Source organism: Chiroxiphia lanceolata, chromosome 1 (assembly GCF_009829145.1).
Source record: "Chiroxiphia lanceolata isolate bChiLan1 chromosome 1, bChiLan1.pri, whole genome shotgun sequence".
Classification (NCBI taxonomy): Eukaryota; Metazoa; Chordata; class Aves; order Passeriformes; family Pipridae; genus Chiroxiphia; species Chiroxiphia lanceolata.
The window spans coordinates 22,619,442-22,636,240 of record NC_045637.1 but is presented as its reverse complement, the minus strand read 5'-3'; the positions used below and the strand labels follow the sequence as shown (position 1 = coordinate 22,636,240).

General features: G+C 35.9%; 1 protein-coding gene across 1 annotated transcript in view; it reads left to right on the top strand.

Annotated features, from left to right (window-relative positions):
* VPS13B (vacuolar protein sorting 13 homolog B) overlaps positions 1–16,799 on the top strand; it is a 424,599-nt gene that overhangs the window by 113,384 nt on the left and 294,416 nt on the right. The window contains 2 exon segments of the mRNA XM_032708140.1: positions 12,389–12,523; positions 13,335–13,508. Coding sequence (XP_032564031.1) covers positions 12,389–12,523; positions 13,335–13,508 — 309 coding nt within the window.

The window sequence follows — 16,799 nt, the reverse complement described above, 5'->3', positions numbered from 1 at the left end:
CTTAGATATCTACTGTAGCATGGTATCTTAAGCATTTTATTATTAGTGATGTATACTTATTAGCTGCACATAATCAGGACTTGATTTATTGTATGCATATACACTACGCTATATATTCTATTTTTCCAGGAAGTCACTTCAGCTCTATGGTGAATCTAGTTTATGGGTTCTGAAATGGGAAAGCCCAGTTTATAATAACTAATTGACTTGGAAGCTTTGCTTTTTTATTTTCAAATATGTTTGAGCACAGTGATAATTTTTCATAAAATATAATACATGTTTTGAAAATTGTTATCACTGTTAGTAGACCTTGCTTGTAAAGATACTTTTAAAGGTAGTATTTGCTTCCAAATACTAAAGAAATTAAAATGAAAGCACTCCTGTCATTTACTAATTCTCACAAATAGTACAGATATAAATCTTGATAGTTTGATCGTTTTAGTCAGTATCTTGACTTTTGGTATGAAGTAGTTGCAAAGACAACAAGGTGAAATGACCAGTTTGTTTTGGGTACTTAAGTGCTGCTTACTTAATCCTTTTTAAATGCCTAAAATGAGGACTTAAGGGAGAGAGGGTTAATGTGCAGATGTGAAAGTGGACAATTTCTGTGCTTCTGTCTACAGGCTGTGGAAGTTCTCTAGGCACTTAATTGCCTTTTTAGGCTTAACATGCTTTCCCTTCGATTGCTGGTTTTTTTTTTTTCTCATTAGTGTATGAAGCAATTTTAGTAATGTTTTTAATTTGTTGTTTATTCTGGGCTACTAAAACATTTGCAAATGTGTAGAATTCAGCTGTGGCTTCCTCTGTCACAATGTATCCTTGAAACACATTTATGCTAAATGTGTAAGAACAAAGGAAGTGGGAGCAACATTGAAGTATATCACTAGAGAATGTGTCGTAAAGGGCTTGGAAATTTATTTTGTTAAATGTAATGCACAGTTTAAAAATGACTAGCTATCACATGCAGCTCACCAGGCTCATGGAGCTTTTTTAAATGAAAAGAATTCCATACATACACACATATGCATGCACATGCTCACCCTGAAAGATCTTAGGCTTCTTGTACTTAAAATGAACATCTGCAAGTATCCTCTAGAAGCTCAACCATTATCCACGTTCACATGGCTCAGAAATGCAGTTTTTGGATTACTGAATTTTAGAGCAGAAATCTCAGGCAGTAATATTAGTTAGCCAAAGAGGTAATGAGGTACTGCAAGTGGAAGAAGTTGAGCTGTACCCCCATAATTCTGCAGGGGCATGTTGTCTTGGCTAACATAATAAGTGTGCCTGTGAGATGCTCATACTAACATTAACTGCTGAGAACTTGTCTTTAGAGCAGAGAGGGCTGGGAAGCAACAGAGAATGCAAAACCTAAGTGAGAGATGGAAACACTTCAAAAAAAGTTGCTTCTGCTAGATGAGTATAGAAAGTCTTAATTGTTGTTATAGCCTCTGTTTAGGAAGTATATGTAAGACCAAAAGAGCAGAATTCCATTGGTAGTTGAAGAAATATGTTGCAAAGATGGTTCAGTTATTTTGCGGCAGGGTCAGCTCTCTTATAGAAGGATATCACTTCAAACAGATCGCCGCCACTGCAGGTTGCAAACACACAACTGAAGGCTTCTAGTTCTCAGCTCATGCACAGATGTCTTTCAATAAGTTTAGCCAGTAATTTCTTCAAATTGCTCAGTTTATCAGCAGCACATGTCATCAATCCTGGAGTGGTTGCTCAAGTCAAACTACAGAATCCGTAGCTTACAGACACAGCTGCAAACAGGTGAACAGGCAGAAAGTAATTTGTGCAGCTTGGTGGCTGTCAGACAAAAGACAGACAATCTGTGTTTAAAACAGATTGCAGGCCTTGCATGAGCCAGACAAAAGGGATTTCTACAACTGCAAATAATTCCAGGGTTAACATATTTTCCTTTCTGCCATTAGGTGATTTGTTAAAATTGGAAACAATGAGCATTATAAATCTACACAGAAACTAGAGATAAGATGAAAGAGAAAAACAGATCACTAAATAAGTTTACATCTTTCTGTTGAAAAGCTTACAACTGGTATTCATATAGCCCTCCTTTTTATAAACTAAGATGAGCTATAATACTTATAAGGACATTTAATACAGACTTGAAATTATGCTAAGGATGTCTAATTGCAAAAGAAACAACAGTGTAGAAAGAGTAAGTTCATAGTATTGTTCCCATGTATTAAAAAGTTGACTTTTCTTTTTCCTTTTCAACATTTCCCTTGAATATCATTCTAAGATACTGTGAAGATTTACCAGGATTTAATTTTAACTTTGAAGTCCTCTCTTCTTCAGCTATTTTAATAATGGGTAAATTTCTCAAGATTTACTGTCCTAAGTATATCACAGTTAAAATTTGTAACAAACAACCTTACTGTAGTGCTAACCTAATTAGAGTAAGTTAGAAAACATGTTCTTCCCCAATCACAGATATTACCTCAGATGTGTGACTACAGAATATCTATTCCTTCCACTGCTCATGAGCTCTGTAAACTTGCCTTGACCTCAAAACTTCTGCAGCCTTCCATGAGGTACTAATCAAGCTAATGTAATATAGCCCTTCTTCCTGTTTAGTTCAATGAGTATTCAGTGAGTACTTACGTGCAATAATAATGATGGGTAATTCTATGCCTAGTTTAAGTTGTTCTGGCAAATTTATTTTCCATGTTATCTAAAACTTACCAACATATAGATATGTGCATGGAATAAGATGCAAAAAGTAACTGTCTACTTTAAGGTGGCATCTGTTTTTGTGAAGATAGGATTCTGTGCATAGGGGATAAATCAGAAGGACACTTCGAAATACATGGAAATCAATGTGTTTTCTGTGTTTAATATACACACAGAACACACAAATCCATGTTACAATGGATTCATGGATACAATTATATGATTCTGGTTAATTGTGCAGAAGTGTTTACAGAAATTATATGTTTTCCTTCAAAATCCACTGTTGCCTTGTTAATGAAAAAAAATTGAAATATGTTCTTTTTGTTACAATCATGCCTATATTACATACTTGAGTACAATATGAATGTTGTTGTAATTGAAGACAACTGTTCTTAGACTATTCAAGTTCGTACTATTATTAAAATACAGTACTAAATTCTGCAGGGAAGCCTTCTGCTGAGGCTGAGTTGAGTTCCTTAAATTACTCAACTACAAAGATGTCACAAGCATGTGCTTTAATAAGCTATAGTAAAGAAGTACCCTTTTTCATGCTGTTTTTAACAAGATGCAAATTCCAAGATTAAATTGTATCCTTAATACATGCTATGTTACAGGACTCTCTGCATTTGAATTTTCTTTTTTTTTCATCTTAATAGACAGTAAGGTTTTTAACATTTCAAAAATTAATCGCGCTAATGGAGATTTTCTCTTCTTTGGCTGCAAAAGATTATATGCTGGCTTCTTTCTTTATAATGCTGACAGCATGTGTATTGCTTGTTGGTTGTGCAGGGTGTATGCTGCAGATTGTAGCCTGACATTGTTATGATGTTCCATGCATGGGCTTTATGTATTCACTGTGAAGGTGAGATCATCGTCTTTAAAGGATGGTTTTAATTTGTGTTAGTGAATCAAGTGGATACTGTATTTAAGGAGGGGGGAAAAAAGTGTACTCATGCAGGTTGCTGTCTGCAGTCCAAATTGCTGATCAGAGAGTCTTTATACACATCGGTAATGTGCTGTGCAATATAAGCTGAAATATATTCCACAAGGGAGGAAAACGGAATAGGTTACATACGCTGTTCCTAAGTGCAATGAATATAAAACTCCATTACTCACTTTAAGCAGGTGCTTTTTATATGAGGCTTTAAAGAAATATAAAACTGCTGGTGAAATGATTGGTTTGTACAGACACGACTTAACTTCCAGTACTTTGACCAGATAAAGAGGCTAAAGATATTTCTACAAACATTTCTTTAATGATTTCAAGTATTAAAGGTTAATATCCTCCTGGTGTAAGAAACTGCCATTCCATACACTAAATATATTGTTTTTCTTTAAGTCATCAGTAGTTGTATAGGCTGTTTAAAAGAAAATACAAACATGTTTGTTAATATCAGAGCATTGTGTTTTTAAGTATATACCCTAACAATCAATATTTAAATTGCTGGGAGGAGCATAGTGATATAAAGAAATCAGTGCGATATAGAAAACTCTGAGTAAAAGTGATACTTCAGTTAGAAACAAAACTCTTCTTTAAAGACAGTGAGATCTTGTCATCTGTGTGCATGGAAAACAACATGTAAAGGGTAACCTGAGATCTTTCTGGTTTTTAAAGCAGCATGTATTCTCTGAGAAGGAGAATCATGGAGAGATTGTTAAAGGTAATACTGATATACTGTATTTTAATCTTTCCATATAATGTCCGTCATATTTTACTTATCCACCCTGTCTAACTTACTGTCTTCCTGCCATTGCCTACTCCTTTACAGTCAGTGGTTGAAGCAGCAACTTCTGTTTTCCGTCTTTTAACCGTGCGACTGCTGGCTTTCTTCACTTCCCGACTGAAAGATGTTAATGTTCTCTTTTGCTTCTCCCACCATCCCTGGCATCTCAGGAAATTAACTGTTAGTGATTGCACCTTAGATGTTCTTTATTATTTTTTTATAATGCTGTTTCTGAACACATCTGCCCTTCTTTTGAATTTTTATGGACCTTTGCAGTTTCTGTACTTAAAAGATTACTGTATCCATCCTCTAGAATCCTCAACTTGTTAACCTTTTTACTGGTCCATAACTGTGCTGTCCTGTTAATTCAGTTATCTCCAACTGAGCTTGTGACAGATTTCAGCCATTGGATATTCTATTTGACAGCAAACAGATGACTGGGTATCAGGTGTGTTACAGGGAAGCTCACAACCAGCTAAGATCTGGCACTTCTTGTCTTTTGCATAGTAGGTATGTTACGTAGCACTATAGAGTTTGCATTTGTTCTGATGAATGAGGCTTTTTAAGGGTAATACAAACTCATAGGAAACCTTTATTAGTTTCATAGTTGCTAAATAGCTTATTTGGGTAGATGCGTCTTAGAGAAAAGAGCTCCACAGCTGCAGCAGAAAGTGATAAGATCTGGAATGAGCTAGGGTTCATCTAAGAATTTGTCCTTTCCTCCTACAGTTTTCTTTCCTAGAAAGTTTATCTTTAGTTGCTACCTTCCTTTTTACTAAAAGAAGACTTATAAAATGAAGGCTGTATTCCAGAGCCTAAGATATAATGAAACTTATGCTTAGTGTGTTTGAAGATAAGCCAGTTGAAATCGAACTAGACTTGGTAGAAAACACAGTTCATGTTTTTTGTGATCAGATTAGCATATATTAATGAGAAAAAGTCTTTTAATATATTTTACGTGTTGAGATTTTGCATGAACTATTATTATCCTCGAATACAGCAAAACTACTGTATTTGAAAGGGCATGTACAACTGAGATGGAAGCAGCCAACTGTGAGTGCATGCTTCCAAACAAAGACTGTGGTGCAGGGAGTGGAATCTGTGAGCTCTTTCCTCTGTCCCTCTGTCAGTCTTTGTTTTTTTCAGGATCTTACTTCAAATACTTAATGGTGAAAGTTTCTCAAGTCCTTATTTATCTGTATCCTGGAAGCATTTGCATCCAAGTAACTTTTAGCATTTGTCTACTGACAACGCATAGGTATGTGGATTGATAAGACATGCTTTTTGAGAGTTAGAAATCCAGACCGATAGGTTTTTTACATTTTCTTGGAAGACAAGTTATTTTGACACATTAACTTGGGCTTCTTCCATTTTTCTCAAATGATACAGCAGTATCTGAAATGCAGCTTTTGAATTGTGCAGAACGAAAAAATGATCCTTTTCTTTTTCTGAACCCCTGTTTACAACAGCAGGAACTGTGGCACTAAAGCCGCTTTAATCCTGTGTCCTCACCACTGTCATATTGCCAAATCTAAAATAATAGCTTCAATTAGGTATGCTTATAATTATTGATGCCTAAATAGCCTGAATGTTAGCAATAATGAGGTTAATAAGTTGCCCAAAACTACACTTTCCACACCAAGATTTTAGAGCTATTTGCAATATATAATATGTTTAAAAATGGGAGCATTCCTTTTCTATATGTTGGCTATTTAGATCAAAAGGAGCCATAGTCCACTTGGGGGTGGGAGAAGTCTGGCCGTGGGAGATGAGACTGAGGTTGCTCATGGCAGAGAGACTGGTGATTGTCTATGTTGCCCAGGCTTGGCCTCCTCTGACTTGGGGGATGCCAAGGGCCAGCTGCTTACCACTCCGTGTCACGCTCACAGGTCTACTGTTTCAGCTGCTACGATTTTTCCCTCAAGTTGCTGAGGCAGGGCTGTTCCCACCTTGTTCCCCTGCTCTCACAGCACCTCAGGCACCAGCTCTTGTGCCTATGCCAACTCCAGTGCAGTTTTTTGCAGCAGATTTCTTTCACAGAATGATTGCTCCTAGTGAAGTTCACTGCTTCCATCACCGCACTCCCTGTCTTTTCTGTCCTGAAAACACTTACCAAATAGTACATAATAGTAGTTGAAATAAATATTACTTGTTAATAATTACACGTGAAACTTAGCAGTCAGTGTGCAACTCTTGCCAGTTGCTGGCCAGTTGTGCTCCAGTCAGTGTTAGTACCATTGCAGGTGGAAACAGCACACTGGGAGTTTTGGTAGGTCTATGAGGAAATATCCGTATTACCAGAAGGGAAGAATGGTAAAATCCTAGTTAATTAGTTAATTAGTGAAGATGTTATCTTCACTGACATCACCTCCAGCTGTGCTGTAAAGAGCACCTGGAAAAGGGTGTTTGGTCATCCCATCACATCTTTTGGTGAACTTGGCAGTGTTAGGTTTGCAGTTGGACTCAATGATGTTAAAGGTCTTTTCCAACCTAAATGATTCTGTGATTCAGGGATTCTGTGCATGGATTTTGTTTCTGTACCCTGCACTGATAATGTTTCAGGATGGCCCTTGTCCTTTTGATAGTTTGTGGTAGTAAGTTTCTGAATGTTTGCTGGCCAGCCTTAGTACAGTGTGTAAGGGGAGTTCTGAAACATGTCCCAGCTCTGCTGTATTTTCAGTGGTAGCGGTTTAGCTCTTCTGTGAGCATTCAAAATTAAAGCATTATTTTGCCTGACGGAATAATCGCTTAAAACAGATTATCACTAAAGAATTATTCAAAGGTGTTTCTTACCTTGAATGCCTTAAATATATTATTCCAAATGTTCTATGCTTTCTTCAATGTTAGTTTTCAGTTTTTGAATCACAGATTTCTTATTTAACTCTCCATTTGAAGCAGGGCTTTAGAAAAATCAAGAGGCTTTTAGATTGAGGCAGATGGGGAACAGTTTGAAGGCCATTGTGTAGGGAGTCTTGAAATAGGAATGTAACAACAGGGTTTTGCCTGTTTTAAGTGACTCTCCCTGTAGATGAAATGCTGCTGTTATTTAGCAAGCTGGGAAATACTTTACAATATGTAAATCTCTTTTAATAATGGCAGTCCTACATCTGGTTTAGTGTTCAGGCAATGGAGAAGCCTTAGTTTGTTTACAGACAGTTTGAGGATTAGAGTGGTTGGTTAGAGAGATTTTGATATTGATCTGCAAGGTGAAGACCAGCGTATGACTGGCTGTGTGCTTGGCCCTGAAATCTGCCTGTGAAAATACTGAAACTGTGTTAAGAGGTTCATTTCTGCTGTATGTGTGCATACATGTGGGTTTTGCAGCTGATGTTCTGATGAAGGGAATGGTAGATACTTACATTGATAAGTATTTTATCACTGTTGCCCAAGAGCAAAACAGCTTGACCTTTTTTAGAGTATTTCACACTGTCACTGAATTTCACCCTTTCATGCATTTACTTTTTCTTTTAATACCACTGTGGAAGAGAAATGAAAGCAGAGCTATTTTTTAGGACAGATTTCTTTTATGTGTGGAACTGTGGCACAAGAAGCTTAAGACAGTAGAAAATCTGTCTAGCTCGCTATGCATTGGAGGCAAGGCAAGTCTACCGAAATCCTTTTGTTATTGCCTTGTTAAGCCTTGGGAGTGGGTGAGGATGAAACAATAATTTCTTAGAACAGACGTATGTAGACTAAAAACAGGTTGACACAGTTACTAGAAAATAAGGAACTATGATAATCAGAATAGGAATTGTGATGCTAAATAAAGCTGAGTTAGAAAAAGACCCTGAACAACTATCCCTTGAAGTTCCTTCAAATAAGCTGCCTGAATTACTGTTTTGAAGAAGAAAGAAAATAGTAGCCTGTGAGTGTCTGTGTTAGGGTTGCAAAATATGATGTGTAGACTATGGTGATAGATTAAAAATGTGCAATTGTGAACACAGTAAAGATGCTTGAGGAAGTTCATCACAAAGATTTAATTTTACTATGAAAGAAACTGAGAAAGTACTTATAACCTAGCTTTTTCTCTGTTTTCCAGTTAAAAAAAAGAGGGGAGGGACCCCAAACACAAACTCCCAGTTTATTCTCTTCAGGTGATGTGTACGAGGAAGCAGAATGATCGAAAGAGATAAGTTCCTATGCTGCTGCGTTGCTTTTATTGCATTGAAGAATATGAAAGCTTATGCTCCTCTAATGCTTTGAACGTGAGGACTGCCACCAGTTAGAGCTGGTCTTTCTGGTTTCTATTACATTCTTATTATAAGGAGGAAAGAATTAAGTTTGGTTTTATCTTCAGATTCCTCAGAGGTGCCATCTCTCTAACCAAGTTCAGTACTGACTTTCAGAAGTTCTCACTGATGTACTCCTTAAGCAGAGACTGAACACAAATGGGTATTGGGAGAGAAATGAGGTTTTTCTAATGCTTCGATTTGTTTACTAGCTTTTTTGTGTTAGTCATGTAAAACCTAAATATATGTTTCTGTGAAAATAATTTGACATTTTTTGTCTTGATTCCAGTAAGAGTTAGGCCTAAATGTTATTTCATTTGGTTAATAGCTCCTTACTTTTATTCATGGGTTGATCTTTTTACTGAGTTTGCAATCATTTTGAGAAGTATGTGATGGTCTTTTACTATAGCATGTTGCCAAGCCATAGTTTATTGGTACTTAATGCTTTAAATATTGAAATTTTTCCTTCTGAGGCCATAACCTAAATATGGGGACAATTCATGTGGAGTCGCTTCTAGAAGTTTTAGTCATGCCTTATTCATTTCCTATTTTATATTTTGAAGTTCTCTCTTCTATGATTTTTCTAAAGAGTTATTTATTGTCTTTTGAGGATTTGGCAGCACACAGTCCTGACTGTTGTCCTCAGAATCAGTAACATACCTCTTTTGCTGGTTTCTTGTCTTTTGTTATTGATCAGTTTAGGTTTTGTCTCTTTGTTTGCTGGTAATCATTGCAAATTCACCTTATCATGAACAGATTGGCAGAAGATGTGTAGGTTGTTGATAAAATCACTAATTGGGTAATGTTTTTAAACAGGTCTTAAATTAAAGGATTGTTCAACATTAATAGGCTTGTTAACAGAAATCCTGGGCTGATCTATAAAGACAAAGTTGTGACCTGCCTTTAGGTATTTGATTCCCCTCTGCTTGCACATAGAATTCTCCCTGAATCTTCATTCATGAAGCCTAGCCATGATGATGATGATGACATAGAATGACGTGAAATGCAGGAACTTAGGGCAAGCTGTGTGGCTAGGTTATGTACGTGGAACAGACCAAAGCTGACCATAATCAGAAAAGCTGGGATTAGGATGTGAATGTCTGATTGAAGGTGTGGGAGAGCCTTCCTCGTCTGTTTGTGTTTCTGGAACAGAATGGCTCTTCAGGGTTATTGTGCACAAGGTTTAAATTGATAAGGTTGAGTAGATTTTAAGTTAGAAAACCTTTCTGCCTATTTTTGGCTTCTGCAGTACAGAAAGAACAGCTTTCTAGATATTTGGTGATGTGTTTTATTCTATGTGTCTGAATCAAGTGAAACAGGCTATGTTTGATCCCCAAGTATAAACATGGTTTATATATATTTATATAAGCATATACCAATATTTTATATATATTTATATAAATGGATATAGATTTTTATATATAAATTTATATTTATACTAGGAAGGAAACACTTGATTTGTATTGCAAATCATTCCACAATGGGCAAGATGTTTCCAGTAAAAAAATTGCACATTTAGAAAATTGTAATTTTTATCTGGAATCAGCAATGGGTTGTATTTAATGGAGACAAGCATATGTATATATCTCTCTCATTCTCACTGTCCATAAAGTCTTTAATTACCCTGTTCCTGATGAAAGTACTAAATTAATTGGAGAAAATGTGAGTTGTACTAAAAAATAGACATGGCTGCCCTGTTCTCCAGTTTTGATTCCACTGAGCAACCAAGTCAAGTAAATCGCAGTGGTGTTTCCCGAAGAGTGAAGACAGTACAAATTCTAGTCTCTTGTCTTGCATCTTGGGAATAAACCTTTCTCATGCTTCATGTGCAGGACGTTGAATTTGCATAATGTTGCTGTTGGCAGTGATAGATTTGGTTTTCCTAGTTCCTCTTCAAATTCATGCTCAGTGTCTAAATTAAAATGTTGGTATGTTTGTCTCCATACTAAATTTGAGTTAGTACTTGAAGGCATAAAGCATTTCTTATCTAGGAGTTTGAGCATCTTCCTGCTCAATCAATCCCTTGAAATGGCACTACTTCTAAAAAGTTAATAAACACTGAGGGGAGGGAAGGAAGCCCTAGTCTTTGCTCACTTAACCATTTGTTTGCTGAAATAGATGTTTAAGGAATATTTTAGTTATGTTTACAGTTGTTGAGACTTTGATTTTATGATGATATTATTATGATGAAAGAAATAATAAGAGAGAATATTTGGGAAGAACTATAGTTACAGGGTAGGAAAGTACAGATAGTTAGAGGTGTAGGGAGGAAACAAGGCTTCTTTCTTCTCTATAGAGCAGCTTGCCAATTTGACAAATTTATGAGGGATGATTCATAATTTCCAAAAATTTTCAGAGACTGAAGAAAATGTGCTCCTATATTAAACCTACTAATTATAAATGGTTCACCAACAGTCTTTAAACTTTCTGTGCTTTGAAAAAGGTACTTGTACATTGGCAAGGTAAATCACGTTAGGTTCAGGTGATTTTTGTCTTTGTGATGAAAGTCTTTTTAGATATCTTAAGCTCCTTACTGTAGACTCTGTATAGGATTTCAGTAATTATTAAATGTGTTTTCTTTGGTTAAGTCTTTGAGATATTTTGCAAAAAACTAAATAATTCATTCTGTAGATAATATTTTACGTTTCTTTAATGTGTGTAACTATCTTGAAATATGTATCAAAATGCTTTAATTTTTTACCCGATATTCCATAATGCTTTCCTTGCATAATTACAGTCTTTGGAAGAAATTCTATGTCACATATGCGAGGAAATGGTTCCATAATTATACTAATGTTTGCATAATTAACAAGCTGCTTGCCAATTTTAACTGACAAATTCCAAGTCACTTCTGCAAGAGGGGAAAAAAGCATAAAAATGGTAACTTCTGTTAGTTTTTCCTCTCATACTTCTTACAGGTGTTGAAACTATTTATTTCTAATTTGCAAGTAAATTTATGTGTTTTTTTCTGATAGGCAGAGCTGTAGAAAATAGGAGGGCTGGCTTCCTCCACCTATGCTCTGGGGCTGTTTTGGGGGCCTGCCCTTGAGCTCTGCCAACATATCTCAGTCCTGGCTTGCAGATCCCCTGCTGCTTCTGCTGCGGTTCTCAGCAGCTCTTCAGAAGTGGCTGCCAATAGCACCGATTTCTTCCAAGTGGTGTAGTAGTTTTCTGCTGCTTACAAATGGGGGCTGAGGAAAGACCACCAAAACTTATTTCCACTTGTGACCTAAGGCAAAGTTTGAACTCCAGTTTCCTCTGAAAAATGGCAAGTGTGCTGTTGGCCTTCTGTACTGTTCAGCTGCATGGATTTAATGCTTTACATTGCTACTGAGTAAAATGCTGTTGTCTAATTTAAAGCTGAAAACACTTAGTCATTTTAAGATCCTGAAATGAAATGGTCGTAATAAAAACGTGGAGAATAGTTGACATGGCACTTATAAAGTGAAAACAAAAGTGTATGTGTGTATATATACCTATTTATTATTCCAATTTCTAAGTGGCCTTGTGTATTTTCCTCACAGTATCTGTATATATTTCATGCATAACTGTTTGTATTAAAAAGCCCATACGCGGCATTCTCTCACTTTCATTTAAAAACTGTGAATCACAACAAAAATGCTGTAAGAACATCTAAGGTAGATAATTAAAATATAATTAAGTTTAAATGCCTTGGTGAAGGAATATAAAAATATTTAAATTCAACAGGCTAGTACATTTGCAGTTTTCTTTTATTAGGTGTGAAATCTAAGAATCCCCTGCCAACTCTTGAGGGCTCAATCCAGAATGTTGAATTGAAGTACTGCAGCACATCATTGGTCAAATGTGCCTCTGGGACCATGGGATCAATAAAAATTTGTGCCAAAGCCCCAGGTATGTGCAGCTGGACCATGTAAAACTTTATTGCCTGTATAGGAGAATTGGCCTTGCTTTTTACAAGGAGAGTTACTGAAACAAGAATTTACTCATTGTTCCTATGAATCAGAGAGGGTTTTTTGTATTCTGTTTTGGTTTTTTTTTATTATTATTAAGTATGTCATGATGATGCAGCCTTGCCCCAGAACAGTCAATTTTTACATTAAATCAAAAATATTTTTTTTTCTGAGGAGACAAATATTAATGTGAAAGCACTCAAGAAATGGGAAAATCAGAGAATAGTTGCACCTGGCTTTATTCTTAGCATAATTTTCGTGTTGATTGTTTAATGTCTCATTTTCCATTAAGACTACAAGTATGTATTTTGCTTGTGAAGTTTTAGAGGGCTTTGTGATAACTGTTTTTTTATTTCTTTAATAGAATTTTTCTTGAAGAGCATGCATGAACTTATCAACATATATGATGCCTTCATATATAAAGGCAACTAATGTCAAGAACTTAAAAGATTTAGTGTATTTAACCATTACCATGAACTCAATTTAAATATATTATTCATAAAAAATTGTAAAGGAAATTACTGTTTTAAAGATAATTGATTATTTTATTTGAAATCCTCCTGGATGTCAAGGCATTTACAGGATAAACATTAAGTTGTTCAGTAGTTTATATGATACTGCTCTTTCTATTTCCTCTTTTAATTCTGTACTCACAATGTTAATAGCTGTTCTCTTTGGACTAGTGAATGTTTATGTGTTGAAAATTTATCTTGTTATACTAAAAGCTGTAAGAAGTTTAATCTTTATCTTAGGTGATGGTGGAAAAGAGAAGCTGATTCCTTTAATTCAAGGACCTTCTGACACCAGAGACTTACACAGCAGTAAATGGCTCAATGAGAGTAGAAAGCCAGAATCTCTTTTAGCTCCAGATTTGGTAGCCTTTACAATCCAAATTCCACAGTATATGGACTACTGCCATAATTCTGGTAAGTGCAAAACTCTTGTTAAGCTGGTATCACATCACATTTTTCCGATCCAATGTAATTTTCAAAAGAGGGGCTTGATATAAAATGTGCCAAATGTCAAAGTATCTTTTACACATACTGCACACATTATAACTTTAGCTCACTGTGAGACAAAAGAACTAAGAGCTGCATTTTGATGTATGTCTTCTTCAATAAGGAATGCTTCATTGACTTTGGTTGCCTTTTAAACTATTTATATGGAAACTTTTGTAAACTTGGAGGTTGTGGGGGAGGAGGGAGCAGGATGCATGTTGAAAATATTAGCTCTAGTCTTTCTTCCTGGTTGAGCTTCTTACACAGAAGTTGACATACCAAATTCAAAATGATTCTTTTAAATTTGCAGCATAATTTATTATTAAGAATTTGTTTATCATAAAATTTGTTAAAAATAAAAAAGAGATTTTTGAAGTGCTACAGGGCACACATCTGACCTCATCAAATTTGGTGTTATGGTGGATTTAGATGAGAAGTTAATAATTTTGGAGAGTTTCTTGGATAAATTTAAGGGTGTTGTTGACTTTGTGGGCATAAATTCTTTTACCTGACATTCTTATGGTTTCAAGTGATCTTTAAAGAAAACATTAGTCTAAGCAACACTGACCATTTTGAAATGTGTCTAGAGTTATTTAAAATAACTCCATAACGTTTGTGAAATATACATGGAAATATGTTTTGCTGTCAGTATGGTGCTTGCTACAAATCATGCTTTCGTGTTTTTCAAAGCTTATTCTGTTGCCAAGCTAATCAATGGAATCAAATGGGGGGGGGGGGAAACAAACCCCAAAAGTATCAAGGTTAAGGAAAGCAAAAGAATTAGCTGACCCAATATTATGAAACACAGACATAACTTGAACAGTGTGCTTTTTTCTCTATTTTTTTCATCTGTAATGGTTGTTGAATGTCATTAGTCTGAAAAGTAACAGTGAATTTATTACCGTCATTGTTATTTTTATGAGCATATGTAAGCAACACTTGATTCTTATGCAGAGTAAATATTTGTAAGCACTGTGCACTCCAGCAGTTGTTAGGTTATTTTTTCAGTAACTGTACTTGTATGTTTCTTGGAGAGCATCATGTTGGAAATGATTACAGCAGTGTTTTTGTAATAATTATCTTCAGTTCCTGCCCCTAAAACATTGCCAAAAAGCAGTTCATGATTCAACAGTGTCTGGATTACTCAGATCCATTTTGAAACAGAAGTTAAAATCTCTTGCACCTGTTGTCTCTCTTAAATAGCTTTTAAATGTTCATAATAATGATATTTATTGCTATTGTTAATTGTTGCATTTCTTGCCTTTTTCAGTTAAATTTTCTGATTTTTGTCTTAGAACATTAAGTACATTTTAAAGGATCTATGGATACTTACCTATACTTTAGAATGACTGCTTTTGTTATAGGTCACAGGGTACATTTTAGCTCGTCAGTATTATGAATAGTCTAATTAGATAGTGGAGAGACCTTGATAGGTTGTGACAGGAGGTGCCAATGAGAATTAAGGCACTGACAACTGTAGTGCTGGCAGACTTACATGCAGGGACACTGAGAGGCAGAACACAGGTTTTGTAATAGACTAGTGTCTGTGGTACCTGTATTGTAGATGAATGGAGATGCATTACAAATGCGAAGATCTTAGAGTTGAAAATTTACTGGACACATCACCCACCCCCTCAGTGTCTCAGGAAAGTTGTATTGATCCCGTGTACTCAACGACATTCGCTAACATGCATGTTCAGACTCTAGCTCTGCTCCTCTGGATCTGTAAGGTGGCACCTGTGTCTGGTGACAAATGAGGGGGAAAAGCTGACTGATTTGCTAAACTTTGGTCCCAGTCAACAGGAAGAGTGGTATGCTGCAAATGATTTTTCTTTTAAACATAAATTAAACCAGGAAACATTAATGTTTCAGTTATTTCAGGTTCTATACAAAGGATCAGGGAGTTAACAAAAGCTTTTGCTTTCAAATACTTGCTGAAGAAGCTGGGCAATTTAATACAGGAGATATCACTATTCTTTTTGTTATGACTGTGAAAATTACATGTAGGGAAAACGGGAGGTGCTTTGAGAGCATAAAAATGCTTTTGCTGTAAGTTGCAGTCACTTCTGGGAGTTCAAAAAGCTATACTGGATAATTTCACAGCAAAAACTCATGCCTCGGGAATAAAAGGGTTTAGAGCTGTACTACTGAAGGTGATTGTGCAGTACTGACATTGTGCTGTTTGTGAAATTTTTCCTAAAAATGTTGTCTGGAATAGGAATTTGGACGAATTAATTTATTAAGTTGACTGGAAAACAACTTGGTCAAAAATCAAAGCACCTGTTTGGATATAAAATGCTAAGGAGGAGGTTGTGCAAATGGCAATGGTTTTTTTGAATAAATCAGGGCATATTTACCTTGGGAACAGGTAGGGGACTATTCCTCCTCCTTTCTTTGTTGAGTCAGCAACTGTATACTGTCTTGTATCACTTGAATCATATGATCCAGGGTAATCAGGATGGTTGTGCAAATTCCTTTTACAGCTTGCCTGTACATGGCCCTGAGGATATATTTAAAATTTGAGGGAAGTACGTAGGGACAAAGAACGTAAACATGATTTTGTTTAATCCTTAAACACAAGCCTGAGTTCTGATTTTAATTTTGCCTATTTTGTTGTGTGAAAAGCTGTCCCAGGTATCTCTGTGCATAGTTGTAAAAACCAGTTGATATGCTACCCAGTCTTTAAACTGCAGCATCTAAAATAAATACAAGAGAGGAGATTATTCCATTACTCCAGGGCTTGGGGAGGTCTTCTTACTCTTTCTCTGAAATAACCGTGGCTTTATTAACCCTGGAGCAAGCTGCAGACCTTGTTTGTTTCACCTGGCCTTTGAGAGAAGAGGGAGATTTCAAAATGAATGCTGGTGTTAGTGTTTAATTATGACCAGCTGTTGAATAGATGGGGTGAGCTGATTACGCTCTATTTGGTTTGCCATGTTGAATAATTGGGAGTGTGTGCACAGCCAGTGTATGGACAGCTTTATTACATATAAATCAAGAGGAACTAAAATAAAAAATACAATTAATAAAGTTTTCTTTGAGATCAGCTTAAATATTCAGTAATGCAGCAGTGAAATAAGAGACTAAAGAGAAGTACTGTATCACCTGTATTCCTATTATGCTGTGGAGCATGGCAAGAGTGGGGAGGCTTTTCTGGTTTGTCAAAGCTGCATGAAGACCGAAGAGCAAATATTCAACCTTATAAAAGTTGGTATTTCA